The 27,244-nt window shown below is 46.3% G+C and overlaps 1 protein-coding gene across 7 annotated transcripts; it reads right to left on the reverse strand.

Annotated features, from left to right (window-relative positions):
* Positions 1-379: 379 nt before the first annotated feature.
* On the reverse strand, positions 380-26,642 carry si:dkey-172j4.3 (diacylglycerol kinase delta). Of its 7 annotated transcripts, none has more exons than XM_061808153.1 (31): positions 25,992-26,642; positions 25,684-25,833; positions 25,077-25,184; positions 13,697-13,807; positions 13,478-13,540; positions 13,281-13,385; positions 12,485-12,617; positions 12,266-12,372; positions 12,013-12,138; positions 11,592-11,694; positions 11,350-11,509; positions 11,173-11,281; positions 10,203-10,342; positions 9,985-10,072; positions 9,806-9,897; positions 9,632-9,731; positions 9,241-9,306; positions 8,995-9,166; positions 8,812-8,916; positions 5,893-5,977; positions 5,705-5,812; positions 5,226-5,322; positions 4,987-5,094; positions 4,790-4,903; positions 4,260-4,394; positions 3,879-4,042; positions 3,683-3,788; positions 3,203-3,292; positions 3,014-3,127; positions 2,830-2,938; positions 380-2,059 (listed from the first exon to the last, which is right to left on the reverse strand). In XM_061808153.1, exons 1-31 carry the CDS (start codon positions 25,995-25,997, stop codon positions 2,007-2,009), a joined length of 3,327 nt encoding a protein of 1,108 aa, XP_061664137.1. In that variant the 5' UTR covers positions 25,998-26,642; the 3' UTR covers positions 380-2,006. The 7 variants fall into 7 exon arrangements, with proteins under 7 accessions (XP_061664137.1, XP_061664138.1, XP_061664139.1 ...); XM_061808151.1 differs by having other exon boundaries at positions 387-2,059; positions 13,478-13,558; positions 25,992-26,641; XM_061808152.1 differs by having other exon boundaries at positions 388-2,059; positions 13,478-13,558; positions 25,077-25,181; positions 25,992-26,641.
* Positions 26,643-27,244: the final 602 nt, after the last annotated feature.

Consider the following 27,244-nt stretch of genomic DNA (forward strand, 5'->3'; position numbering starts at 1 on the left):
GTTTCAAAGTGCAGGTATTTGTAACTCTTTGCACAATGCACTGCAACAATCAGTTTTGCAATAGGGTTTATTCCTTACTGGACAGATTCACAAATAACAGACCACGCTTTGAAGCATTTGACACACATGCCTGTCATGCAATTGTCCACCTGGATGCAGTTGAGTCAGGTACAAAGGCAGCCAGTTTATCACATAAGGTCTTTATAGCTCCTTACTGAAGAAAACATTTAATTCAAGATCAATGAAGATAAATGATAATGTGATATGTCAGCTTCATTGGTCCCAATATATGTCGGGAGAAGCTGTGGCAAGCATTGTCACACAAAGAGAATTTACATGCAGGTATTAATAAAACATACCTTTCAGTTAAGACATTGGAAGAAGCAGAAATACAACTTACCTTTCAGTTAAGACATTGGAAGAAGCAGAAGACGCACATTTGTCACAGCATCAAGTCATTTTATTTTGCAAAGCGTGTCTATTTTACATGACAGAACTGGAGACACACAAAAACAAGCGCGCGCGCGCGCACACACACACACACGCGCGCGCGCAAACACTTGGCATTGCCGAATCCTAATTAACCACATTAAATTACATTCAATCACAGACTGATAAAATTTAATATACATGAGTTGTTTTTTTCCCCACAAACACACATTTGTAATGAATTGTTCAGAACAAGTTGATACAATTTCAAAGAGTTACACGTCGTACACGAACGTATCTTCATTAATAAATGATTGATGAGTCTGCTTCAGCTTTGGCTTCAAGCTTCAAATGGTTAATGTGGTTGCCATTGTACCACGCAGGTCCACAACATAGCCATGGATCACATCCTCAATGGGCGTGCATTGTTACATGACATATTTTATAGTTCTTCTCAAATAGAATTCACATTCTTCACCTAATTTGACGGAATCGCGTGCACACGCACATTTCCCCCATAAATCTAGTTTATAAAGTGCTAGGCAAGACACGGTAAACTTGAAAAGAACGCCACATTACACACACAACACACACACACACACACCACTCAAGTGTGTCGCTCCACTTGGCACAACACCACAAAAGCCTTGAAGGTAAAAAGGCAGCAGCGCTCTATGGGTGCAGGAGCAGCACCCAACTACAGCGGAGCTCGGCAATACTCGACGGTGAGTGGAAGCAAGAAAGTTCCTGCACCCAGCGTCCTTTTGTACGCCCGTCCCAACAAGCATCTGGTTCGACTAAACATGCTTACGCAAATGATGAATATGCCTATTTGGCCAACTTGATTTTTGATGGATCAAGAAGAAGAAGATAATGAATGCCGGGGGATGGGTTTGAGAGCTAAGCCACAAGAGCAAGACGACAGGAGTTGGGAGCTACTGGCCAAGCAAAGGTTCACATTGTTGCATTACATCAACAATCAGCTATTTGTCAATCAGCCCCAGAACCTCTCGAGTACCTGTTGAGTTGACAAGCCCAAAAAAGTAAAAACCACTTGAGCACCTTCCATGTATAGATCATTAATATCAGTATTATCATCAGTAATTATGAACAGCTCAACACACAAATACATTCCATATGATTTTCCTTCCTGTTCACCCTCAACATCAAAGAGTTTCACACATTGGGTTCTATTGTCAGTGAAGGTTGAATGGCGTAGTAATAATGTGTCCCCAAAAGTCTCACTTGAGTCCGAAGACAGGGTTAACCCCTAACCGTTGTTTCTAAGATGTCTGTATTTGGCACCATGCAAGCAAGATGTAGACACTGTTAATGAGAAAATGGCAATCGTAGGCTGTTTCGTGAGCATAGCAGGCCTGCGGTGGAGCAATGCAAGTGAGGAACCCCCCCCCCAAAAAAAAAACGAAAAAAAAAAAAACAAATGCACAGCAAGGAACCGTATTACAGTACAGCTCATCATCGCCGCCTGCGCCTCAGTCAGGACACCGGATGCCGGCAGGTAAGAGGAAGGCATCTCCTCCCTCACAGTGGTGAAGGTTACGGGCCGGAAATGACCATCAGTTGCCTGACGATTCTGCTTCAGGAGTCGTACACTTGACGTCCCATGTTCCTAAAGCAGCACGAACACGAACAATTACAAACTCCGAATGTGCACTCAGACAGAAACCACGCTGTAGCCCGTAGATTGGATAGGGTTAGCCTCGGCGTTGGGCGGAATCTTTACATCTCCTAACCATCTCCCAAAACATCCCTTTTCAGGAAATCTAAACACTCACATAATATTAAGAGTAACATTGCATTATCAAAGAGCGCAATCAATTAACAACACAGTCATTTGTAAACATAACAGACCCACATGGAGACTGATCGACAGTATCGATTTGTGAAAAAAATATTAAATTGACCACATTTTGACATGGAAAGTTTTGGCTCGATGCCAGCAATAATGGAAATGATTTGCAAAAGTTCTTCTACAAAAGAGTACATTTACAACAATTGGCCACAACGTTAGGACCAACTATAATTCACGTTTGGAATGACACTGTTAGAGAGGTATTCATTATAAAACATATATATATATATCATCTAATTGTGTAAAAGCGCATCCCACATCGGCAGTGTGCAAGCGCGCATGTTCTCGGCACAAAGGCTGTTTTCGCTGGGTGAGGCCCCCGAAAGGGAAAAGCAAAGGCTAATAAATAAATATGGAATGGGGAATGAGTGAATGGTGTGTGAAAACAGCTTCAAGTGGCTGGCCGTCCAGCTGCAAATATGTCCTCACCGGGCCACGAGAGGTGAGCAAAGTAACCTCCTCGAAACAGTTCAAATTGCCATTTGCCTGCTCGATGATTTTGGGTGTATGGTGTCAGAAATTCCAACCTGAGAGTGAACTGTTTGACTTCTGCTTGTGGAGCTTTTCCTTCTCCCTCTTCACCTTGGGCATGATTTTCAGCTTTATGCTGCTTTTACTACTGGGACGCACCGACCCCTGTGTGCAGACACACGCACACAATCATTGTGGAACAATGCGCGCACACACGTCAGAGTTTTTGGCATTCCTAACCTCCTCAGCACAGTGCATTAGGGGACAGATCCAGTGGATGTCATCCAGCTTTTGGAGCTCAGCACTCAGGCTGTTCAGGGTTAAGTTGAGTACCTCCTCCTCAGGGAACTCGGACTGAGGAGGATAAGAAAGATGCGTCAGAGACCAGATGGCCAAAAGGTGGCAGCAGCGAGTAGCAAGCGAGGCTACCAGATGTTTTCCATCCAGAAGCATGGTTGTTTCTCTCTGCAGGACTTTGCTGCTGTTGACAATTTCCACAGCTGTACTGCGACTCAGAAACTGAAATTTTAAAACACTGGCTTGAGTTATTCACGCAAAGCATGTCTTTTGAGGGAATACGGTGAAACATTTGGGGTTAGTGCTACATACATACATTTTTTTTTTTTTTTTTTTTTAATCTATGACATGTTAGGCCACACTACAGTAAATTACTCCTGGGGTTAGGGTTAGGGCTAGTCAAGCCCTGCACTCACTATCTCTGCATACATCAGAATATGGTACAAAAATGATATGGAATGCACATAACACACTGCGCTATAAAGGGTTAGGGTTAGGGTTCAGGACGGTTTGGGTTGACATGTAACAGCGTCCCTCCACATCTGTACATGTGGGCATTGAGGAGATCCAACGGGCCATCTGGAACCATCTGTCTATACTTGGTGTCCGTACCTCGGGGCTGAATAGCTTCGCCTCGGTCAGCACCATGGCGCTAGCGTTGACGGCATGTGCCAGCTCCTGCTCCACCAGCTTGTGGATCTTGGCGGCCTCTCGGATCCTGGGGAGGAGCGAAAGCAGGAGAGGATGACGATCGTTCCCTCAGCTGCCGTACGCAGAAACACAAAAACCGAAGGAGCGTGTCACCGACTTGGTGATGAGCGCGTCAGCCACCGTGCCCAGCTGCTGCACCTGAGCGCACTCTTCCTCCGTCAGGTACTCCATGGACTGCTGTGAGTTGAGCCGGGGCCGATTGGCGCGGTCGCTATCGACCTTTAACTTATCCTCCCACGACTTGAGTGTGCTCTCGAAAGCCTGGCCACACGTAGCCCCAACGACAGACAGCAAAAGACCGTGAGGACATTTAAAATAGATTTGTGAGGAATTTGTTCAACTGCGATGGAGAAGGAATTCTTTGAGGACAGGACAGCTTCAGGAGGATCAGAGAAGTCGCTCCCATTGGGGAACAATCCTCCTGAACCGAGAGCTCCAATCAGCCATAAAACACATCCGACCAAAAGTCACATCGTACCCTGTCCCTGGTGAGCATCTGTGCTCGATTCTTGTGGAGTATCTTGACAATACCCGGTGGCTGGATCCAGGCCTCGCCGTCTACTTGCACGGGGACGCCTTCGTCCCCCAGGATGGTGATCTTCACCTGGCGGCACTGAGCACAGGGCGGGTTATGGTTGTATATGAAATGTATTGCAAAGACTGTAAATGCCCACCGTGCGTGACCCACTGCTGTTTTTGGCCCAGAATGAGGGCCAAGCTGTGCGACTGTTACCTGACACGTGCATCCCAGCACATACTGTAGCAAGCTGAGCAAGGGGACATAAGAGAATAATTCACCCACCCAACATTCGTGCTCGTGTTTACATGTATGTGTTGCGGGTATATTTGATGTTTGACATGTGCTTTGCGAACCACTCGCTCATACCTGTACTGAAAAAATAATGACATTGACAGCGACTCAAATTTCATCACATACGTGTTCACTTGATAGTATGTGAAGTCACGGAACCCCAACTCTGTGTGTGTGTGTGTGTGTGTGTGTTTAACCTGTGCAATACGGTGGTGCTGTAAGTTGATGACTCTGGACATGGCCATCTGCATGCTGCCAAAAACGGCCACTACTTCCAGCTTCTTGTCATCAAAAGATGGAGCGCCAAAGTTCTAGAAACATAGCAAAAGGCCAAAGAGTTAGTTGGCACTGAGGATGCCACTCTTTTGAAAGCCGTACTGCCATATGTGCTCACGTTGTCCTCCTTGGTGCCGCCCCAAAAGTTGATGCCGCCTGCGTAGCTGGGAATGTTGAGCACCGCCAGGCCCTGGAGAATCGGCAGAGGAACGGAGACACCATCGCACTAAAAAGAGAAGATTCTGTGTTAAACGACATTTCCTGAAATATGAGACGTTTGGCTTTCTTGAACAGTCATAACCTATAACAGCCCGTCCTATAAATAGTGTAGAATTGTGTGTTTGTGGATGCGCAAACCTCAAGCAGAACCCTCTGCTCCAAGTTTTTATAGGTCTTCTGGACCAGCTCTTTAGTCCCCAGCACTCCATACCACATCATATTCTTTGTGCGACTGCTGCAGGACATCAATACACACACGCATACGCATCCTTATGACCAATGTGCAGGAGTAAGAGTTTTTCTTTTTGGCCACTGGATGGCAATGTTACTTTGTCAAAACGGAAAAAAAGTACATGCACACTTAAGTGCATTCCCTGCTTGAAATATTAGTGAAGGACCGAAGCAAAATTTGAGATGCGTGATCAAATGTTGACTTTTGCTGGCTCTGAAACACCATTGTTCCATAAACAAAGAAAGGGAAAGCGATGTGGCACAGAACGCGGTTTCTTTGGTCAGAAAGCACAGAAATGCCTCATTCAAGTGCTTTCATTCAACAAACCCTACGAGATGTGCCACTACTGAAAGATTTTCATCTCTGGTCTTTCTTTTTCACCTACCTGCACTTTTTCGGGTGCTCATCGCGCTTGTTGTTGAACTCCAGCGAGATCTTGGCATCCAGACCAATGCCAAAGTAATTGTTCATCACACACTTCTCCCAGCATTGTCTGCAGCCAAATAGAAGTCCACAGTGAGGACAAAGAAACGCGATGGCGATCGAGGGGCTGGAGAGCAGACAAACGCTTACACTGAGTCTTCGTTGAAGTTGACCGCATGGAGTCTCGTCGGTTGCTCCAGGAGGATGGGCGATGATGGACTTAAACTTCTATCGCCTGGATAAAGGAAACTTGGGTAAGAAAAGAAAAAAAACCCTCACCATTTACATTTAAAAGTGGGAGACAAATAAGCAATGTTAAAGACTCTGCAGAGTGAATTCAGAGTCTTCTTCTTCTTCTTTTCCTTTCGGCTTGTCCCGTTAGGGGTCGCCACAGCGTGTCATCTTTTGCCATCTTGGTCTTATCTCCTGCATCTTCCTCTCTTAACTCCCCAACTGCCCTCATGTCTTCCCTCACCACATCCATAAACCTTCTCTTTGGTCTTCCTCTCGCCCTTTTCCCTGGCAGCTCCATCCTCAGCATCCTTCTACCAATATACTCACTCTCTCGCCTCTGAACATGTCCAAACCATCGAAGTCTGCTCTCTCGAATCTTGTCTCCAAAACATCCAGCTTTGGCTGTCCCTCTAATGAGCTCATTTCTAATCCTATCCAACCTGCTCACTCCGAGCGAGAACCTCAACATCTTCATTTCTGCCACCTCCAGTTCAGCTTCCTGTTGTTTCTTCAGTGCCACCGTCTCTAATCCGTACATCATGGCCGGCCTCACCGCTGTTTTGTAAACTTTGCCCTTCATCCTAGCAGACACTCTTCTGTCACATAACACACCAGACACCTTTCGCCAGCTGTTCCAACCTGCTTGGACCCGTTTCTTCACTTCCTTACCACACTCACCATTGCTCTGGATTGTTGACCCCAAGTATTTGAAGTCATCCACCCTCGCTATCTCTTCTCCCTGTAGCCTCACTCTTCCCCCTCCACTTTTCTCATTCACGCACATATATTCTGTTTTACTTCGGCTAATCTTCATTCCTCTCCTTTCCAGTGCATGTCTCCATCTTTCCAATTGTTCCTCTGCATGCTCCCTGCTTTCACTGCATATGACAATATCATCTGCGAACATCATGGTCCAAGGGGATTCCAGTCTAACCTCATCTGTCAGCCTATCCATTACCACTGCAAATAGGAAGGGGCTCAGAGCTGATCCCTGATGCAGTCCCACCTCCACCTTAAATTCCTCTGTCACACCTAAGGCACACCTCACCATTGTTCTGCTGCCATCATACATGTCCTGTACTGTTTTAACATACTTCTCTGCCACACCAGACTTACGCATGCAGTACCACAGTTCCTCTCTTGGTACTCTGTCATAGGCTTTCTCTAGATCCACAAAGACGCAATGTAGCTCCTTCTGACCTTCTCTGTACTTTTCCACGAGCATCCTCAAGGCAAATAATGCATCTGTGAGTGAATTCAGAGTGATTTGTTTTTAAGTACAGCGCCACCTCCCTCCTCCACTACGGAAGTACACAACAATGTCATTTCATTGAGCTGCTCATCTGAGTGTCAGCTGTGCTTAGCTTCCAAAAGCAGCATTTACCGCTCCACAGAGAGGAGGTCCAGAAGCTCACAACGTGATGTTCTGACAATGATGTGGCACTAACCACTCGAAAAACAAAGGAGATCATTGTGGACTTCAGGGGGAACAGAACTGAATCCGCCTCCGGCGCTTTCTTAGTATATGGCGTCACGTGACTAAGAAGGCATAACTTGATTGGCTGGGTGTTGGTTTCTGACCTGACGTAACCCTGTCTCCTTAACTCTGAATTTAGGTGGTGAATTTCAGACAGCAAATTGTAGCCAGTTGAATATCAGGAGACTGAAAATATTGCTTTTGAATACTAAAGGTTGAATTTTTTTTTTCTTTTTTATACAGCGAATTTGTTAACATCGAAAACTTAACCTGAAATACAGCAATTGAAAATGTCATCACTTTGAAAGAACAATGTGAATTTTACAACGTTAAATTTTCAGTGGCATTTTTAATTTGAATCCTGGTGGCACATTTACTTCCATCGATTAGATTTTTGAAGACACATGCTTGCAGTCCACAATAAAGATTCAATGTTGATTCAGTAGAGCCTCCTAACATGACTTGGATCATTATCTCTATCACCCCCTTAGTATGGTTGATTCTTTTTGGTGCGTCCATTTGGTGTGTCCAAGAACTCGGAAGTGGCCCTCAACATTCAAGTTTTGAAACCGGATTTTATATGCTTTGCAATTTGTTTTATTGATTCAAATTTAGCAAGCTTGTTATAAATATTGTTCTCTAGGATATGTCAAATTGACATGACATTTTTGGGGCCTGCATAGTGCCACTTCAACATGATTCAATTTGCATTTTGCTCAGGATGGATGAGGATGAATCCATCCCAAGTGGACTTGTGGTTGTTTTAGAAGACGCTTTGCCTCTCATCTCAGCAGGCTTTATGAATTCATGCAAGCAGGCTTCGTTTAGGACTCATTACGACTACTCGGTAATTTTACAAAATCAATCTCATTATATATATATATATATATATATAATGCTGAGTTAGCAACAGAAAAATACAGAGTGACTAGTAACTCCATGAGCCACATTGACTGGAGAGCAGCAAAGTTCATATCGAGCCCTGCGTCCACATATAAGGAAGACGGTAACAAAACAGCATTCATTTATTTAATGCCCCAAATATGCCGGCAAGGTTATCAACAATACTCTTCTATGTGGTGTGTTAAATTGACCTTATTTACACTTCACAGGGTCTGTCAGGATTATTCCTCACGTGGATGGGGGCCGCCCTCTTTGTTTTGCCTGAACGCTTTAGAATAGGTTTAGTCTTTCAATGGAAACAAAAATGCATTGGAGGGTGGCAAATGCTGTATGCAACAGGCACTGCTCCAAACCCTAACTGGCCATGGCAGCCAATCACAAGACTGAACAAGGTCATTTATGGACAAGGGTGAAATTTGAAACAAAGGGGAAGTAGAAACAAGGATTTTCATTACATGTACGCATCTCTGCATCCTTTAGTTCTTCGCTGTTTTCTTGTTTGATGGAAGACGACGACCACATCTTGTGGACCTGAGTGTGTCGGTTCTGCTCGTCCACCACTGAAAAAATGACAAGTGAGCATGCCGCCGCCGCCGCCACCGCCCCCGAGAGTACAAACAAACACCACTTTATTTGACCTTTTTCGGCCTGTTCAATGATTTGCCTCAGGGCCTTCTTCAGGCTGTTGGCCCGCAGCATCAGCTGCTCCTTGGAGCGGTACGTTTGAGCGCCTGCGCGTGCGTCCCTGCCATCTTTAGCTGGGCCTGAGTCACCATCTTCCTGGCTGGCTAAGGAACCTGCTGGAACAACCTAGAGAAAATAGGAAATGATTATTGCTTTCACCTTCAAAAAAGGGCAGTCCTTAAAGTTTCTCCTTCTATTACCTGAGCGTCTGCTTCCTCACTTAAGGCTTTGACCAGGGAATCCAGCTTCTCATTTAGCAAAGCACACTGCAAGAAGAGAGGAAATGTGTCCTTAGTCTTTTTTTTTTTTTTTTTTTTTTTTTTTTTTTTGCATTTTGGAGCTCCCAGTCCGGAAATCCAGGTCCATGGAGACATGGCTGCGGAAGGACTTCTAGATGAATATGCAAAAATTCCAAAAGCTCGCCGATTACCTTCCCAGAAGAGTAAAAGCTGGCAGTGTAAGTGAGATAGCAAGAATTCTCTTTATACTGCTGACAAGAGCGACAATTTGGCGCTTTCAACAAAACATCCACATGCAACAGTCACAGCTGCCCACTCATGGCGGTTATGCAAGTCCTTGTACAACACTAACTTTCTTTGCCATGGCGTCCGCTTCCTCCTTGTTCTCCGTGGCCCTCTCGTATGCTTTGCCCACCTCCACCACAAACTCATTCACCGTTCCACACAGGAACCTGTCCAGGGAGGAAAGACAGGCTTAAGTGCTCTTCTGAGATTCTCGTTGCAAGCGGCTGCATCAGAACCGTACTTGGCAGAAGAAATGACATCACTGTGTTTGTCTGAATCCAGGATCTTGGCCAGGTGGGACGCGACCGACTCAGCGCACTGAGTGATGTGAACCTTAAAAAAAAAAAAAAAAGGGCCAAGGACACGCACAACATGATGGTGATGCTGACAAAGCTGCTGATTGACCTCAATTAGGCTCACCTGCAGGGGGCAGTCAAGGTTGTCATCTTCCCTCACTGATGGAGTGGGTTTGGAGGTCAAAGGAACCTCATAGGTCATTACACTCCACCTAACCACACACACACACGCACGCCCACAAATATGAGGAATGATGGCCAATGGATTGATCAAAACAAGTGCAAGGTTCCATGATGTAATGTGTTTTATGAGCCCCCCACGGCCAAGTAAGTGTCTCTTACCGGTCCAGCATTTTGGTAGTGGCCCTCTCCAGCTTCTCCAAGATCTGCAGCAGCTGAGCATCGTCGTCGCAGAGACCCCCCCAACCCAGAACTCGAGCCAGGTCGTTCCCGGTGCCCAGTGGCAACACACCCAGCTGGCACTGTCCAGGGGCAAGAGGAGAGCTCACCACATGGAATCGTAGGAAGTAAAACCACAGTTTCGAGACATGCAGACTGGATGGAACCCCGAGGCCCACAAATGTCTTGGGCTGGTTATTAACTACCTTGGGTGGTGTCTGCCATCTGACACATACGTAAATAATGACAATAATGTAACATAGTTATGTAATGGGAAAGAAGAGTTAATCAGAGCTACAGAGCAACATTTTCGGAAATCATCAACAAGAACCTCAACAATACTCGCACTCCATTTGCTGCGGTAGACAAGCTCACAAAACACCCCGAAGCAGATAGCTCCAGAACTCCTAACAGCTGATAAATGCAATGAGTTTTCCAGTTATTTTAGTGAAAAAAATACAATCCATCAGGTGAAATACCAGCATAAATCAGTAAAATGATCAAATTATCTGAACCCACCTAGGGAAAATTCTATTACCATATCAGAATTTGATCTAGTTGACACACAAAGTGTAGAGAAAAGTGTTCATTGGGTTGTTTTTTCTTCCTCAAATGCCTGCGTACACTTTTTTTTTTTTTTTTTTGCCACATCATTCAAAAATGAGCAGACTTGCAGATGTGACCAACACGGACTACTGATGTTTTGACAATGTCAATGCAGTCAAGAAAGCATGTCATATTGATTGACTATGATTGGAAACGCGTGACCAACACACACACGGGACAGGTCTTAAACTATGTTTACAGATGTTCAATGTATGAATCAAACCACGTGGGATCCCAATGAGGTTGTGACTCATATGCTACAGCATCATTGCCACACTTCCCGCCGACACTCCTTCCTGGCTCTTACCTGCTTGTGGATGTTGAGTTTGTCCAGCTCCGAAAGTACCCAGCCCACACTCCCGTCACCCCCGCACACCAATATACGGAATGTCACAAACTTTTGAAAGAGTCGCAGGCTGGAATTCAAAACAAGGCACCGTAAGAAACAACATAATGGCTAAAAACCCACGTTGGTACATCCTACCCGAGCTCAGGTCCCCCATTCATCAGGTCAAAGACTTGGGCCGGGTTGAGGAGCTGCTTGAACTTCCGCAGGAACTTCACACCCTGATTGTCTCCACTTTTGGAGTTGACGAGGACTAGAAGAGGACTAGAACAGGAAGCTGATGTGGCCTTCCAAAAGCCTAACGTGCAGCACGTTGATAGATGAAGAAAATGGCAAGAGGGTTTGGCCTGTAAGATGTATGCGTGTGACCGCTCACTCACCATCAGAGTCGATGCTGTTAAGTGCAGTCGGAGGGATGATGGAAACTCTGCACTGACCCAGAGGACAGACTCTCTCCATTTGTTCTTTACAGCTGCTGTGGACCTGGTGCACACACGCACACACATGCAAACACACACACACAAAGAGGAAGAGGTCTCCATAGTAAGCCCTTATTACAGAACAACCCTCACAAAGAAGAACACTTCACTAACCTGAGCAAATAGCACAGTCATTTGTTTGTTTGTGCACATTTGCTCGTGCAAGTATCAGTTTCTCACGTTTTAGCATCAATGTATGGTGTTAAGTACAAGAGTGGAATGGAGCTCACATCGTGGAGTATATTCTGTCATTCTAGTCGGAATTCATTTTATTTTTGACAATTGCAAAGAGTGAATTGATATAAGTACAAGTACCACTTACAATGGCTTTGCACCAGAGGCAGCGCCAATCCTGCAGCCGCCGCACACTGCCACAATTCTTGTCGCACACCATGCATTTGGCGCTGACAGGCAGGTTGCCTTCCAGCCACTGGTGGGGCATATAAACCTGGGACGAATACAAGCAAGGAAACTGGTGTGGAAAGAGCCAAGAGAAGACCAACCAGTGCGCAAAAATATCATCCGATTGAATTTTAGTGGAATGGAGCCATGAAAAAAAAAAAATAAAAACACACGCCATCCTCATCTTCAATGATGTCGTTCCCTATGGACGCCAGTGTGGTCCACTTGCAGTTGTTCGTGGAGCGAACGGCACAGCGCTTGTGAGCCTTGAACTTGCACACTTCAGAAGGACAGGATGGAAAAGAATGTTAAAGAGCCTACAGAAAATGCCCATATATATATATATATATATATATGTGTGTGTGTGTGTGTGTGTGTGTGTCCGTGCGTACCTTCGCAGGAAAGGCCGTGGGAGGTGACACCCGGCAGAGCCTCCCTGCAGACATTGCAGAAGGTGGGTCGGGCATGAGAGCAGGCGTACCAGTTGTGCATCCCCGAAAAATGTTCCATGTTAAACTGGCTGGCCTGAACAGAACAGGAAGCCATCATTCCAAAGTTCAATCGAGCATGCCTTGAAAGGACTTTGCTCTGGACACTAGGAAGAGAAAAGAGCCATCCGCAAACTTTTCCCACAAAGTCAGAGCATAACATGAACCAGATACATGCCAACACATGAAACATTTGCAGTAGAAAGGTTTGGTTGCCCATGAAGTTCCAGTCTTTTTGTTGGAAGCTACTGGGTTGTCATCTGGCAGAAAAATAACCTTATGCTTAACTGTTTGATGATGTGCGGTTGTATAACAGGTACAGTATATTCAATAATTCAGTCCAGCTTCTTTTTCTGGTCGCAAATTCATCAGACGTTTTGACTTTTTAAAGACAAAGGGAAAAGCCTTCCAGACAAGACTGCAGCGTGCCGCCCGTTAAGTTCAGCAGATGAAGTCAGCTTTTCATTTTAGCACACTGAACAGTGATCCGCTCCTCCTAACCCAACCCGACAAGAGTCTGGGAGCAGTCTGCAGTGGTCGAAGCTACCTCTCGGTTCAGCGCTACTAGTAAAAGAGCCCCTCCCGTCACGAAGTTAGAACCCACAAATGGGAGTCGTGTGGATAACATGAAGAAAAAAGAACCCGAGGCGGGTGAGTCAGGGCTAGTCCAAATGTTCAAAAAAAACCAAAAAACATTTACCTCATAGATTTCCCACTTCTGGACAGACCTGAGGGCCCCGATCCAGTCTTCCATTTCCTTCCTGTTATCAGCACACAGCATCAATTTACGAAAAGGAGTAATAACCTGAAGGGAAAAAAAAGACAAATAACGTAGGCTCCCCAAGAACTCACGGGCAGCATCATTTGGGTCTAAAAAGTGTTGGGCCCTTCACTCACTGTGAAGCTGTTGTTGATGTTCTTGGTGCCCGTTTCGGCCACACTGGCATCTGACAGATCGACCTCATCAAAAATAAGTGACTATTGGCCCAAAGAACAACAACAAACAAAACCAAGAAACAAAAAAACAACAGGATTGTCTACCCCAGGTACAGTTTGAGAGTAATTCTGACCAATGCTGCTTTATGGTATCCTTCCGTAACCAACGAACACGCTTACCTTGCAGTCCTTGGCATAGTAGAGCGTCCTCCCTCGGAGCTTGAAGTAGCGGCGTTTCCATCTTTGGAAGGAGCTAGTTTGCTTCAGGAGGGTTCCCTCTTTCACGCTCTTCTGTGCATACAAATACAAAGGAAGACGACACATAAGTGAGCAAGTGAATGGACTGGGGAGTCCCCCCTCCTTTCTGACGAAAACTGCGACAGGGCCAAGAACGTGTACCAAGACATACAGTATTGCACTCTTCGACTGTGATTCAAGGACCCTGGGTTTGATTCCTTTGAGCAACATACAAAGCGAGGTGTGCAGCAAACAGTTCTCTATTGTTTGTTTCTTTGCTAATACGAGGAGAGGTATTGTAAGTGTTTTATGTATCCAGTTTCTGTGCTAACACGCTTGACAAACAAGGACAGCAGTTAGCTGAGGCCACTAGTCCCTAAGTTATACAATGCTGTTTATGCTCTCCAAAAGGTATGATGTGTCCACCACCGGTGTTTAGATGAGTCTCTTCTGCCTTCCTTGCACATCCCTTTCATTCATCTCAATAGCACTTGTGAAGTGTCTGTGCAAAGCGTGGTGAGTGCGAATGAATGTGTGTGTGTGTGTGGGGGGGGGGGAGATGAGTGGGTCTAATGTACTCTTGTGATATTTGTTGAGCAGTTGAGACTATCTCGCAGCATTCTCCTTTACAACTGCTTGGACTTTGTTCCAACGAGGCAGTAAGACACAGGACAAGTCCAACTTGAGTGCTCATAATCACCAGAGCTGCCGTCGTTGCACTCGACACAACCAAACAAAGCAAAGGCCAAAAGCGCCTCCGTGTCCTTAATGTTTCTTTCTTCCATCACACTGACCTCTTGTGCACAATGGCTCGCTTGGAATCTCTGGGCCAAATTGGCTTCCGCTTGGTCCTTTTGGCTCAAGTGGCAGTCCTCGTCGAGCCCCTCTCCTTCGCAGCGGAACCACACGGGAGCCACACAGCATGCCCCCGCTTGACAGAGGGCCAACATTGGTAGACGACACGTGGAATAGGCCTTGGCGGACTAACTTGTGTTTCCAAGTTATTTACCAACGCCACATTACAAAAAAAAAAAAAAAAACAAGCAAACCAGAAAAAGGTCACACAACAATAGAACAGCTCTCAAGTTGCTACACAAGCCGGACCAGCCCGCAAATACATTTTCTCACAAGTGGATCCCTAACCGGACCAAGTCCCTTCCTGCCTCTCGCACCTTGTTAGCCGGCAACGCCCCCTCAGGTGTGCTGGGAGGCCCGCTTCCTTTTGTTGCGTGTGTGTTGTGTGCGTGTGTTTGTGTGCATGTGTGTGTGTGTGTGTATATATATATATATATATATATACTCAGCACCAGTCAGACAGGTTTCTCTAGTCATATTTATAGCCACAAGGAAATAGGCGTGTTCCTACCTGAAAACACACACACACCTTTTTGACGGGGAATTTCGAATGAAAAGTTGGTGCTTAATGCCTTTTATGGATGAACTGTATTTATTTCCGTTGAGCTGTAATTCGTCACTTTGTCATAGCATATTTATTGGGTTAGCCCATGGTAAAGTTCAATTTTTGGTGGTACAGATGTGCGGCCATCGTGCCGACCCCACCCTTAGTTTTGGACTGTCATTTCATTGTCGTGGATGAAATACTGAAACAAGAAATATGCTTACAGCATGATTATTATTATTCATTAATTAGAAAGATTCTGTATCCTTGTTCATCATTGTCAGAGAGATATTGCAACACACTGAAAAAAAAACTACAAAGTCTTCCTTTCTTTCAGACTGAGGCAGAATGTACAATAAACGGAACGGATTTGTCTTTGGAAAACGGTATCCAATCAGAGTCACTTCGGAGAAATACTGAAATTGGGAAATAATTTTTTAATCACAACTTACAAATCTTTGTATTAAAATGCCAGTCGCAGCACAAAAAGTAAAAAAAAAAAAGTAACTCCACACAAAAAGAGAAAATCTACAATACCGTACAGTGCGTCTGAGTAGGTGAGTGCGCGTTGCTGCCCTTCAAGTGAGACCAAGTGAGTTTGATTCAAAGAAACGGGAATTATAACAAGAGAAATTCAGTGTGGACTTCACTGTGACAAACAAAAACGTCTCACGAGGCAAAAATTGGTGTGTCTCGTAGCGGTTAGAAGAAGAATAACAAAAATAATGATAATCTTTCCTTGATATAAGAATGGAAGAAAATAAAGCTGGAAAAAAATACCAGGTATTCACGGTACCAAGGTTAGGGTCAATTAAGTGATTAAGTTGCAACATCTGCAAGGAGAAAGTTGAGTCATGAAAAACACAAGCTCACATATGTAGAAGTAAGTATGACAGGCCTCTTGAGCTGTGTGGCTACGGTGACGAAAGATACTATGAAGGGCAAAGTCGTCCTAAAGTCCTAAACCCTTTCTGAATGGCAAAAATAAAAAACAAACGGCCAAGGATGCCAGTACATTGTCCTGCATAGGTACAAGGGAACCGGGAGTAACCTTACATGTGTAAAAATATATATATATTTTTTTTTTGGTACGACAACAAAATGACAACCTAACCGCGATGACAGTAGGAGTTTTTGTACCAAGCCTCATAAATAGATGCTGGTTGTCTTTTTCAGTAGCTGCTTAGTCATAAAATGGAGCGACAGATGCCAGTACCCTGTGAGATTTTCAAATGCTCAAGTTTTTCCCCGAACAAGCCGAGTACAAAGTCAAACTCGGGCCGCCGCGGGGGCACATGTTCGCGTTGGCCAGCGGGGGCAAGATAGATCCGGAAGGCTAGAAGAACTGTCCGACAAATAGAGAAAGTACAAATATTAGGAGGCTTGAAATAGACACGCCTTGGATTGGTTGTCATGCGCAAACATGTTGCTCTGACCACTAACACGAGCGCACCGTTAAAACAAGGCGTGGGAGGACTTTGCACCATGGTGACCACACATCCTGTCTCACACACCCCCATGCGTTTATTTATAGGCACGCACACACAACTTGTACAGGAAAACAAACTGATGAGCGTTGCTTATGTCACACACGCACGCACGCACACACACACACACACACACACACACACACACACACACACACACACACACAATTCCTTAAGTTTGGCCACGTTTCCTACTGTGAATGTGAACCTATACCAGGATTCTGCCTGTCGGGTTAACGTTCCAAAGGGAAATCTCCTGCTAAAGCCAGGAGGGGAAGGTGGCAGCGGCTCGTCAGAACATACAGATCAAATCCGGTTCTGTTGGTGTATAAATGCCTGCTCCCACACAGGAAAAGGAAAGCCATGACAACTGCTTTGCGTGTTGTGATCGATGGTGACGTGAATGATGAGGGTAATAAAAAAAAAAAAAAAGCATTACATTTCTCTCAATACCCGTCACAGAATTTCAGCCCTTCTCCACTAGGGTGGGGAATCGCTGACATGAGGTCGATTTGATATCTAGATACACACATAGCGATTCCATGAAAAAAAAAAAATTATCTTCATGAACGGAACAATTCGATACGATTCAGAACGGGGGCAATATGATTCTTGATTCAATGCAGAAGAAATGTTCGTTAACAATTGCACATAGATGCCACTCAAAGAATCTTAACCAATTATATAGAATGACATGTTAAAACCTATTTTCTGAAAGGTAAAAGAACACGCAACCCTCAGCATTGTTTTGGGGCCCTGTAAAAAAATTTAATTAAATTAAATGAAAAAAACTATACCACAACAATACAATTTATTTGTAAGTTTTTCTCTCCAACAACAACATTTCAAGAGCCGGGGGGGGGGGGGGGGGGGGGGGGTCTTCATTCAAGCTTTTGTACCCCAACACCTCTTGCTGAGTGCTGACCTGACTAAGTTTTGTTTTTTTGTTTTGTTTTTTTAAGTCTTGATGACTACCCTGGTTTAACAGGTGACTTTTTTTTTTTTTTCTGTCAACTTTGTTCGATACCCGACTGTGTTCTTTTTACGGTCGCATAGTCTCAACACCACCATGTCAGTGGAGCGCGAGTACTCGAGAAGAAGCAGTTTTCTAAGTCAGAGCACAAAAAAATTGCCAACCCCGGTGTCAACGGCGGACTTGAAATAAGGCTAAATTACGTACTGTTGCATACAATGTTTACAACTCTGAGGGTAACGCTACTTTGCCATCGCTCTGACCACGAACATATATGAGTGACTGAACAGCTATTTCATGCTGAAATAGTGACGCTACAGACAAATGTAGTTCAACTAACACCATATGAATACCACCAATGTTTGCCTGATTCTTAACCTAAGGTTACCTACGGAACACAGCGCAAGACCTCACGATTGTTTCAGGAGATGAAAACCATAAAGCCTCAGCCAACTGATTCCTACGCTTGCGATTTCAAGTCCACAGCTCTACAAGCGATGTATCGAGGGATTCCTCACGGTTGTGCATCGAGAATGGACTCTGCTACCCGTGGAGTCCTCGCCGTCGCCTTTCCGAATGTAGAAATCGGTCGCGTGTCGGATTGGCGTTCCCAACCCAACTATGCCCCTTCATTGAATGATTTGGGACTCTATGACTTATTTTGGACCTAACAGTCGTGTAAGTTGCAAAGGCTCTGCCTTACCTTACCCCATTCCTCCCTCCAAATATTTGATGAGCAGAGACTTGCACGGAAGGATGTGGTCGCCCGGTCGGCCGACAAAGAGCGTTTTGCAACTGCAAAAGATTTGTGCACGCGCCTGCCTCATTTCCCAGATTGCACACGAGGAAGCAATAACGTGTGGGGGATTGAACTGTGCCAAAGCCCCCACCTGTGATATGATTCGCTGTGTGGCTCCCCATCGGAGCTCTGCGACTCAGGGCAGACAGTAGGAAGGCCACACTGGACCAAGGGCTGAGCTGGCCTCTAGGGTCCTCTTCAAAATACTATTTAGTATTGCCTGTGAATATTGTCAGTCATTCGGGTCATTCCAACCTCAGGGCTTTGAATCGATGGGAACTGGTCTTTTCTGGCGATCTTAAAAGAAGTTTCCCCGCTCACCCAAGCAGCTTTTGTCAGTGTGAGCGCTATGTATTGCTGTCAAAGCCTGCAAAAGGCAGGCCAAAAATGCCCAAAGACAACATGTTAATTATTAGTATGGCTCGTGACTACACTACAAGTCACATACAAGCTTCACAAGTGAGAACTACTCATTTTTAGTAGTGTGTACATCTCTGGATTGTGCATTCCTGCTTGCATACACGTGTGTGTTATAATGTTGGTGGCAAGCAGCCAAAGTGACTATTTTGACCAGTAAAGGAGTCACATGAAGAAAGAGCACGCATAGTCTGAACTGACAGTTTACTAAATAATTGGTCAAGTGTTATTCCTGAAGGAACGCTATTTTTTAGTGCCCAACGCTGACAAAGCTAGTTATGCTGTCGCTCAGACTCTAAATAGTGCATGGCAGAACAGTTCTGTGAACCTCGATGAGGAATCAAACGGGAGATGGAGGGAGATGGGTACTCACGCCTGCACACAACAGTGATCACTTCGACTCATTGGGACGTCTCCAAAAACATAACAGCAAAAGTCGGGATGTACCTCAAGAGTGAAAATACAGAGCACAACTACTACTAAGTGAGAGCACGCAAGTGCGGGAGATGTTCTGTCCTCGTCGTGAAGGTATTTTCAAAGTGAGTGTCACTCGTTTGACACGGGCACTGAAGATAGCTCATTAGCTGTATTTTTGTCTCATGCAGGCACACTTTCATTAATGGCCCATTGCAGGCTGAGGTCTTGCGGGAGGAGAAATGACAAGGCATGACCGAGAGGGAAAAGACGAAAAAGGAGGGACACTCGAGGATTAGAAAAAGAGCAAGGTGAAAGTAAAAGTGGTCGCCGCAGCCGCGGCAGTAAAGGGACAAGAGGAGGACAAAAAGCAGAACACAGTGGGCTAAGAAGGAGAACAAGGCAGGAGGCAACAAGAAAAGTCAGCTGAAACCACAAGATATGTGCACGTTGCTGCATTCCACCATCTTGGTTGACATCGTCGCACATTTGAGCATCTTTTTGCTCGTTCGGGCGTCTGATTGCTTGACACGGTGCTGCGTTCGGGCGTCTGATTGCTTGACACGGTGCTGCGTTCGGGCGTCTTATTGCTTGACACGGTGCTGCGTTCGGGCGTCTGATTCCTTGACACGGTGCCGCGTCTGAGCACCCGTTGCCATCTTACTGCACATTTTGCCACACTTCACCACTCTTGGCCAGTGCTGTATGGAAAAACTGCGCATTTCCGAATCTGTTTAAAATGAAGCACCCACTTTGTTTGACAAGTCTCTGCACTACTTTCCACTCCAACACTATCTCCTCCCTCCGTTTGTTTATCCCCAATCAGCTCCACCCCCACTCCCCCAGTTATCGACCCTGGTGGAGCACTGCGACTCTATCGCATCCAGCCAGGGGCGTAAATCAAAGACACACAGGCCCAGTGCCGACCATCCCACACACTGGTGTGTGCGCTTGTTTCGCCAACCCACACGCACACCTAAAACTAGAACTCATCCGTATCTTGGCCGCAATTGACACCCACGTACACATTGGAGCGGGGCGAGGCGAGGCGAGGCGAGCGCCAGATAAAAGTGAACCAATGTGGTGAGGCCAAAACATCTCTGGGAAATTTGAAACTCTTTCTGACACATTTATTGGGGCATAAGCATTAGGAAAGAGAGACCGTTGGCCGTGAACACTTAGTCGCTCTATGCCTGAAAACTCCAATCAAATTATCGCCACCTCTGCTCATTCCAATCTCTGACAATAGAACGATCGATGAGGCGTCTTCACCTCCACAGAAAAAGATGAACCTCTGTTAATGACAAAAATAATTGCAGTCCACAAAATTAACTGTGTTAGTAAACGGGAACGATGGATCTTAACCCAGTCGACTCTGGCCTAGAGGCTGGATACACCCTGAACTTCGCAGAGCACAAAAACAACGATTCACACTCGCAATTTAGTCTTCAATGCATCTACCGTACATCTTTTTGGCATGCGGGAGGAAGCCGGAGCACCCAGAGAAAAGCCACCCAGGCACAAGAGGAGCATGCAAACTCCGCACGGGAGAGACCGGGATTTTAATCTGGGTCCTCAGAACTGTCAGGCAGATCTGTTATTGAGTTATTTGTGCACTTGGAGAAGGCGTAGGACCGTTTCCCTTGGGGAGTCCCCTGGAGGGTGCTTCTACAGTATGGAGTACTGAAGACCCTGGTCTGTGCTGTTTGGTCCCCGTACAACCGGTGTCAGAGTTTGGAGTCCGTTGCCGGCAGTAAGTCAGACTCATTTCTGGTGAGGGTTGGACTGCGCCAAGGCTGCCCTATCTCACCAATTTTGTCCCTAACTTTTATTGACTGAATTTCTAGGCACATGCGTCAGTATTGCATCTCTGCTCTTTGCAGATGTAAGTCTGTTGGCTTCATCAAGTCCTTATCTCCAACACTCACTCGAGCAGTTCGCAGCTGAGTGTGAAGCGGCTGGGATGAGAATCAGCACCTCCAAATCTGAGACCACGATCCTCAGTTGGAAAAAGGTGGTGTGACCTCTCCAGTTAGGGGATGAGATCAAGCCCCAAGTGGAAGAGTTCAAGCATCTTGAGGTCTTGTCCATGAGTGTGGGAAGAATGGAACACGAGATCGGCAGGCGGATCAGTGCGGCGTCTGCAGTGACGCGGCGTCCGGCGTGGTAAAGAATGAGCAAACCCAAAAGGTGAAGGTCTCGAGTTTACCGGTCGACATACGTTCTACCCTCACCTATGGTCACGAGTTGTGGGTCGTGGCCGGAAGAAAAAGATCCCGGACACAAGCGGCCAAAAAGAGTTTCTTCCTTAGGGTGGCCGGACTCTCCCTTAGAGATCGGGTGAGAAGCTCAGTCCCTCGGGAGGGGCTCAGAGTTTAGCCACTGCTCCTCCGCAATGAGATGAGCCAGATGAGGTGGCTGGGACATCTGATTCAGGTGCCTCCCTGGTGAGGTGTTCTTGGCAAATCCCACCGGCAGGAGACCCCGGGGATAACCCGGGACACACTGGAGAGACTATGTCTCTCGGCTGGCCTGGGAACGCCTCGGGATACCTCCGGATGAGTTTGATGAAGTGGCTGGGGAGAGGGAAGTCTGGGTATCTCTGCTAAAGATACTGCCTACGCGACCAGACCTGGAAAAGCGGTAGAAGATGGGTGGGTGGACGGATAAATTAAAAAAATTTAAAACTGAAAAAGAAGGCAAAATGTTTGGAGGAGCTAGCTGCTAGGCTTAATCAAATGGTCAGCTCTGGTAGTGGCAAAAACAAAAACAAAACAGAACAAAAAAAAAAATAAATAGTTCTCCTCTGCAGGTTTGAATATTTTAGAATGCTCTGAATCTCTGAAGGCCTACGGCCATGAGAATGCCTGATCTCGTCAACTCTCGGAAGCTAAGAAGGTTTGGTCCTGGTTAGTACTTGGATTGTAGACCGCCTAGGAATACCAGGTGCTGTAAGAGTCTCTCCCCGGCTAAGATCCAGAGGGGTTGCGTAAGGAAGGGCATCCGGCGTAAAACTGTGCCAAACGAATACGCGTTCATCTGCGATGGCACGCTGTGGCGACCCCTGACGGGACAAGCCGAAAAAAAAAGAAGGAGCTCCGAACCTCTGAAGTTATGTGCAAAGAGGTCATTTGCACATACATTTAGCTACTTGCCTCAGGATGCACAAAAGCATTTTTTTGTTAGCGTCTCATAGTGTGTTGACTGGGATTTCTGAGGAAAAATGAATGCTTTCTGGAGATGTTCAAAAAGACGATTCTGAACTCGACTGTACACCGTTATTTATGCAACTGTGCCACGATGACAGCAAGTACACTACCAAATGAATGAAGACAATTCTTTTCCCACAGAAAGTGGAAAAAGTATGTAAGAAGCGGCCACAAAACCATCCAAAAGAGGAGTGTCTCAGTTGTCTGGCATAATCTCGTCAATGTGGAACGCAACATGATGAGGCGGTGTCCTCATTTGCGTGTGTGGGACATGAATAAAGGGCCAAACGAACACCTACACTCTGAGAGTAAAAAGCACATGAGGAGAACGAGAAAGAAGAGTGTGAAACCTTATGTAACAGAGCCTGGAGCTCGCGAGCGCAAAATTTCAAGCGGAGGAGGCACTTCTCTCATTGGACGTGATCGTATTTCTAAGAGCAAGAGTATTAACCGTCATCTGTCCTGAATCTCAAGCAGGCCCAGTGTAAGCTACGAGGCTCCAATGGGAGTACGGTGGCGACCCGAAAATCATTGCCAAGATGGGCGGGGCCATCCTATGGAAAAGGATGCAGCGTGAACTACAGTAGATAAAACGAGGCTGGGGGTGCGGGGTTAACAGCTTTCAAGAGAGCCAGTAAAAAAAAGAGCAAGGGAAAGACCTCATCCTTGATGACTAGCACAACATCTGTGAGGCAAGCCGTGAAAGCCACAGCGGCGAAGATGTGAAGAATTAGCACCTCTCGAACGAGTCCTCGACAGGCAGCCGACATCATGCGGAGGGCGCACGATGGACGAAGACAAATGACGACGCGCCCAAATGGAAAACCCAAACGGTTGCGCCCCTCGACGCCAAACAGTGCGTCTCTCGCTATCGAGCTCACGTGACGTCACTGTCATCAAGGTCACGTGATGTCACAAGCGCCTTGAACTGAGGCCCACTTTCTTGATCTGGGCTACGTGACTTCATGAGCATCTTTCAACTCCAAGCAACTCTTCATCGAGGTGACGAGACGCCACGGCTGTCTTGAGCAGAGTGTGATTCTCTTCATCGAGGTCACCTGACATCACAAGTAAATTGTACTTGGGGCAATTCTCTACTGAGGTCACGTGACTTTTCAAGTGTGTTGAACTTCATCAAGGTCGGGCGATGTTACCGTCATTGAGGTCACACGATGTCACGAGTGTGTTGCGCTTAAGTTGACCCCCTTCATCGAGATTATGGGACTTAGTGAACGTTTGAACTCGGGGCAACTTTTCATCCGGGTCATGTGCCGTCACCATTTTTTTTTTTTTCCTCGTGCAAGTCGAGCCTCACGAGCGCCCCGCTCGCCCGTCCATCGTGAAAAGACCTCGCATCCAGCGGGCGCGCTATCGCCATGGCAATGGCCAGCGGAACCCTATGTCTCCGATTGACTTTAACGTGCCGTAGTTATCGATAATAATCTGGACTTGATCCGACGACAATGAGCCTCACTCACGGACCGTGCAAGCGCATATATTTGTGGGTCAAATGGGAATGTTTGGAGGTGTTTTTGTTGCAAGAAAGGAGTCATGAAAAAAAAGAAACTCTCCTCAGCACATGATGCAGGATCAGGTTTGCAAAAGAAGTGAAAGATCAAGATGCACAATGTATTTGAAATGACATTTACAAAAACAACTTTGGCGATAACTCAAACCAGGAACTTGAGTATGGAATGAGTGTCCGAAAAAATGAAAAGAACACGTCCTCATATTTCCTCTCGTTCTGTTCAAGTGCCTGTACAGTACGTGCATTTACATGTGCGTGTCCACAAAGCAATGCGCTGCACGCGTGCAGTCCGACATTGCCACTCAACGAGTGGGAAGTGTTACCGCTCGAATTTCTTTTTCTTCCAATGGCTCCATATGATATTCGGATTTATGAATTTTGACTGACCAGTGATGTAAAATGATCCAATTCACAGACACTCCGCTGCTGGGGTGGCTGAATCGTGCTGTACTCCAGTCGGCATATATGGCTCAAATATTTTCTTTGGCCTCCAAGGCTAAACTCATTCATTCTATTCACTACAAATGCCTTTTTGCTGTGTTGTATTTATTCCTTACTATGTATTTTCACAAGGCATGCAGTGCTTGTTCATTCCTGGCTCTTAAATTGTTTTTAAGTTTTGTGACACATGCTGTTTTTTTTTTTTTTTAATTTGGGAATTAATGATGATGAAGTGGCTATATTTCAGAGTTTAGCAGGCGTTGGGATCACACTAACTTTTTGAATCCAGGATAAATACATTGATGTCGCCAGTTCCAATGTATTCCAATTCATCAATATTCGCACAGTGGTGTGAAGAACATTGGTCGATAGTCACATCACAAAGTCGATGGCGACTTTTCATACACACACAGCTTGTATGCAGAAGTGAGAACCATTTCTTCGTGAATGAGCTTGCCTGATGGTACCACTTCAAATGAAGGTTCACGAAATGTATTCTTTCTGAAAAGAGATCAGCCTCACGTTTTACAGGAAGACCTCAAGTATGATCTCACCCGGACGAAAATTGGGCCTGTGTAAGAAAACCGCACGAGTCCCACTTTTTCCTGCCGCCTAAATGACCTTGAAGCACTCCGAAAGGAAGGGGTTATTCCTACCTTCGCCCGGATCTGGCCTGAAGTGGACACTTTGCGGATGAGCTTGTGCGAAGTCTCCTCTTGCTCACCGTCACTGTCAGAGGACTCGTCCGCTGCATCCCCGGCCTGCTGAACCGCAAGAAAGTGGGAATGACCGGCGGCCCGGCATTTTGACTCAGGACATAGTGTGCTACTTATTGATCCTAATGCGAATGACAGGTGAGTTTTTTTCTTCTGTTTGGATTTGCTTTATTTTACTCTGCTCCCTCGACTGCCCAACGTGGATGCATAAAGGTTGAATAAATACAGATCAAAAAATACTCGAGCCTGTCAATGTGCATTAAGAACATTTTTGGAAAACCACAGGAGGCAATTCCAGCCTTCAGCATGCATCACACAGAATTAATTTCTAATTCGTTGTTTTCTATGGGTCATACTCATGTAAGTAGCTGGGGGCGGGGGGGGGGAACGTGAATGAGGGAAAACTACAAATGCATACTGTAAAACAAATATGAGCCTGTAAGTGTCATTCAAACCAATTTATCGCTTTCTGGGGAAGTCGTCTTTGGATTTCCAGTGTTCAAGGTGTCCTTCCCTTTGAATCCAAGAGGTAGCCAAAGGGACTTACCAGAGCTGTCCTCTCGGAGTTCGCTCCTGCCGACTCACTCTCGCTGGGCTCAGCCACGTAAAGAATGTTGGGGTTTAGTTTGGAAGCCATAGCGGGTCTCGGAAAGGTTTGGGAGGTGGCAAGACTTTGTTGATCTTGGTCCGGCACCAACTGCAGAGGAGGTGACCAAATCAAACATCAGTTTGTTCACCCTGCATCTCACTTTTACAATGTGTGAGTTTGTGAGTCTCCGATCAAATACAGTGCACGCACAACCAAGCATACACACTAGCAAGGCCACGCGCACGTAAACACGAAACTGCACGCACACGCATAAACACCTTTTCCTGTACAGCAAGTTCCTCCTTTTTTTGTTAATAAGCACAACGGCCCTTTCGGATATCAACGTATGTGGTGACGACGACGACGACGACGATGGGCAAAGGCAGGTTGAAAATGAGGCTGGTTGAATTTGTGGCTGGTCGGTCCGCGCGGTGTCCGATCCCCCATCGTGCTCTGCACGTCGAAGGCAGGCAGGCAGGCAGACAGGCAAGCAGGCAGGCAGGCAGGCAGGCAGGCAGGCAGGCGGGCAGGCGGGCAGGCAGGCAGGCGGGCGGGCGGGCAGGCAGGCAGGCGGGCGGCTCGTGTAATTGTTCCAAGCCCACACGCCGTCGTTCATCCGCCCGTCAAACGAAAGCATTCAGTTCGACATGCCGCCGTGAATGCAAGGCCACTTTCGGCTTACCTTCGCCCGGCTTTCCGCGAGCGCACGCTGGCTCGATCGTCGGCCGGTTTCGAGTACTCGGCGCCTGGCCCTCTCCTCCTCCTCCTCCTCCTCCTCCACCAACCCCTCCCCTGCTGCTCCTGCTCGGCTTCGCAGCCGCGACTGTGGTGCTCGAGGTACCGGAAACGAGTTGGATCAGGTAGGAAGAGCGGAGGGAGGGACGCAGAGATGAAGGCGGGGAGGGAGGGATTCGTAGAGATGGCAGGCAGCGCAGACATGAGAACGCGTCAGTCGTTGCGGTTCCCGAGTCAAACTGTTGCGCGCGCGCACAGCATCAGATGCAAATGCACGGAGCAATTATTAAGCTTCCAATTACCTGTAAATGTAATATATTTTGTCGATGAGCTCGGTTTGACCACAGCAGGAACCCGAACCTCCCAGAAAGTCATTACAAGTGTCAGATATTGCCAAATTCTTTTGAAGTGACGCTGAATAGCCCATTACAAAAAAATGGAGGTGCCCAATATTGAAGTTGATGGTGGGAGGTCACACAACACGCTGCTCTCAGGACCTCCTTAAGCATGTTTACATTTAGTGCAGTTATGCATGGAAGAAGTGTTGCACATACATATTCGTCACAAATTTGGTGGAGGTCAACTGAGCTAACCCTAACAAAAGGCAAGTTGCAGGTTTGCGCTCCCTTCTTGTGACAAACATCAGTCCAGGCTCTTCTTCGCATTGGGTTAGCCTCCATACCGTATGTAGTCACTTCATGAAATCGTGAGGTACACTTGAACGAGACTCGGGTAACAGCACTGGTGCGTTCTACTCCATCCTGTGGCTGCCCTTAACAACAAA

Source organism: Syngnathoides biaculeatus, chromosome 21, assembly GCF_019802595.1.
Source record: "Syngnathoides biaculeatus isolate LvHL_M chromosome 21, ASM1980259v1, whole genome shotgun sequence".
Classification (NCBI taxonomy): Eukaryota; Metazoa; Chordata; class Actinopteri; order Syngnathiformes; family Syngnathidae; genus Syngnathoides; species Syngnathoides biaculeatus.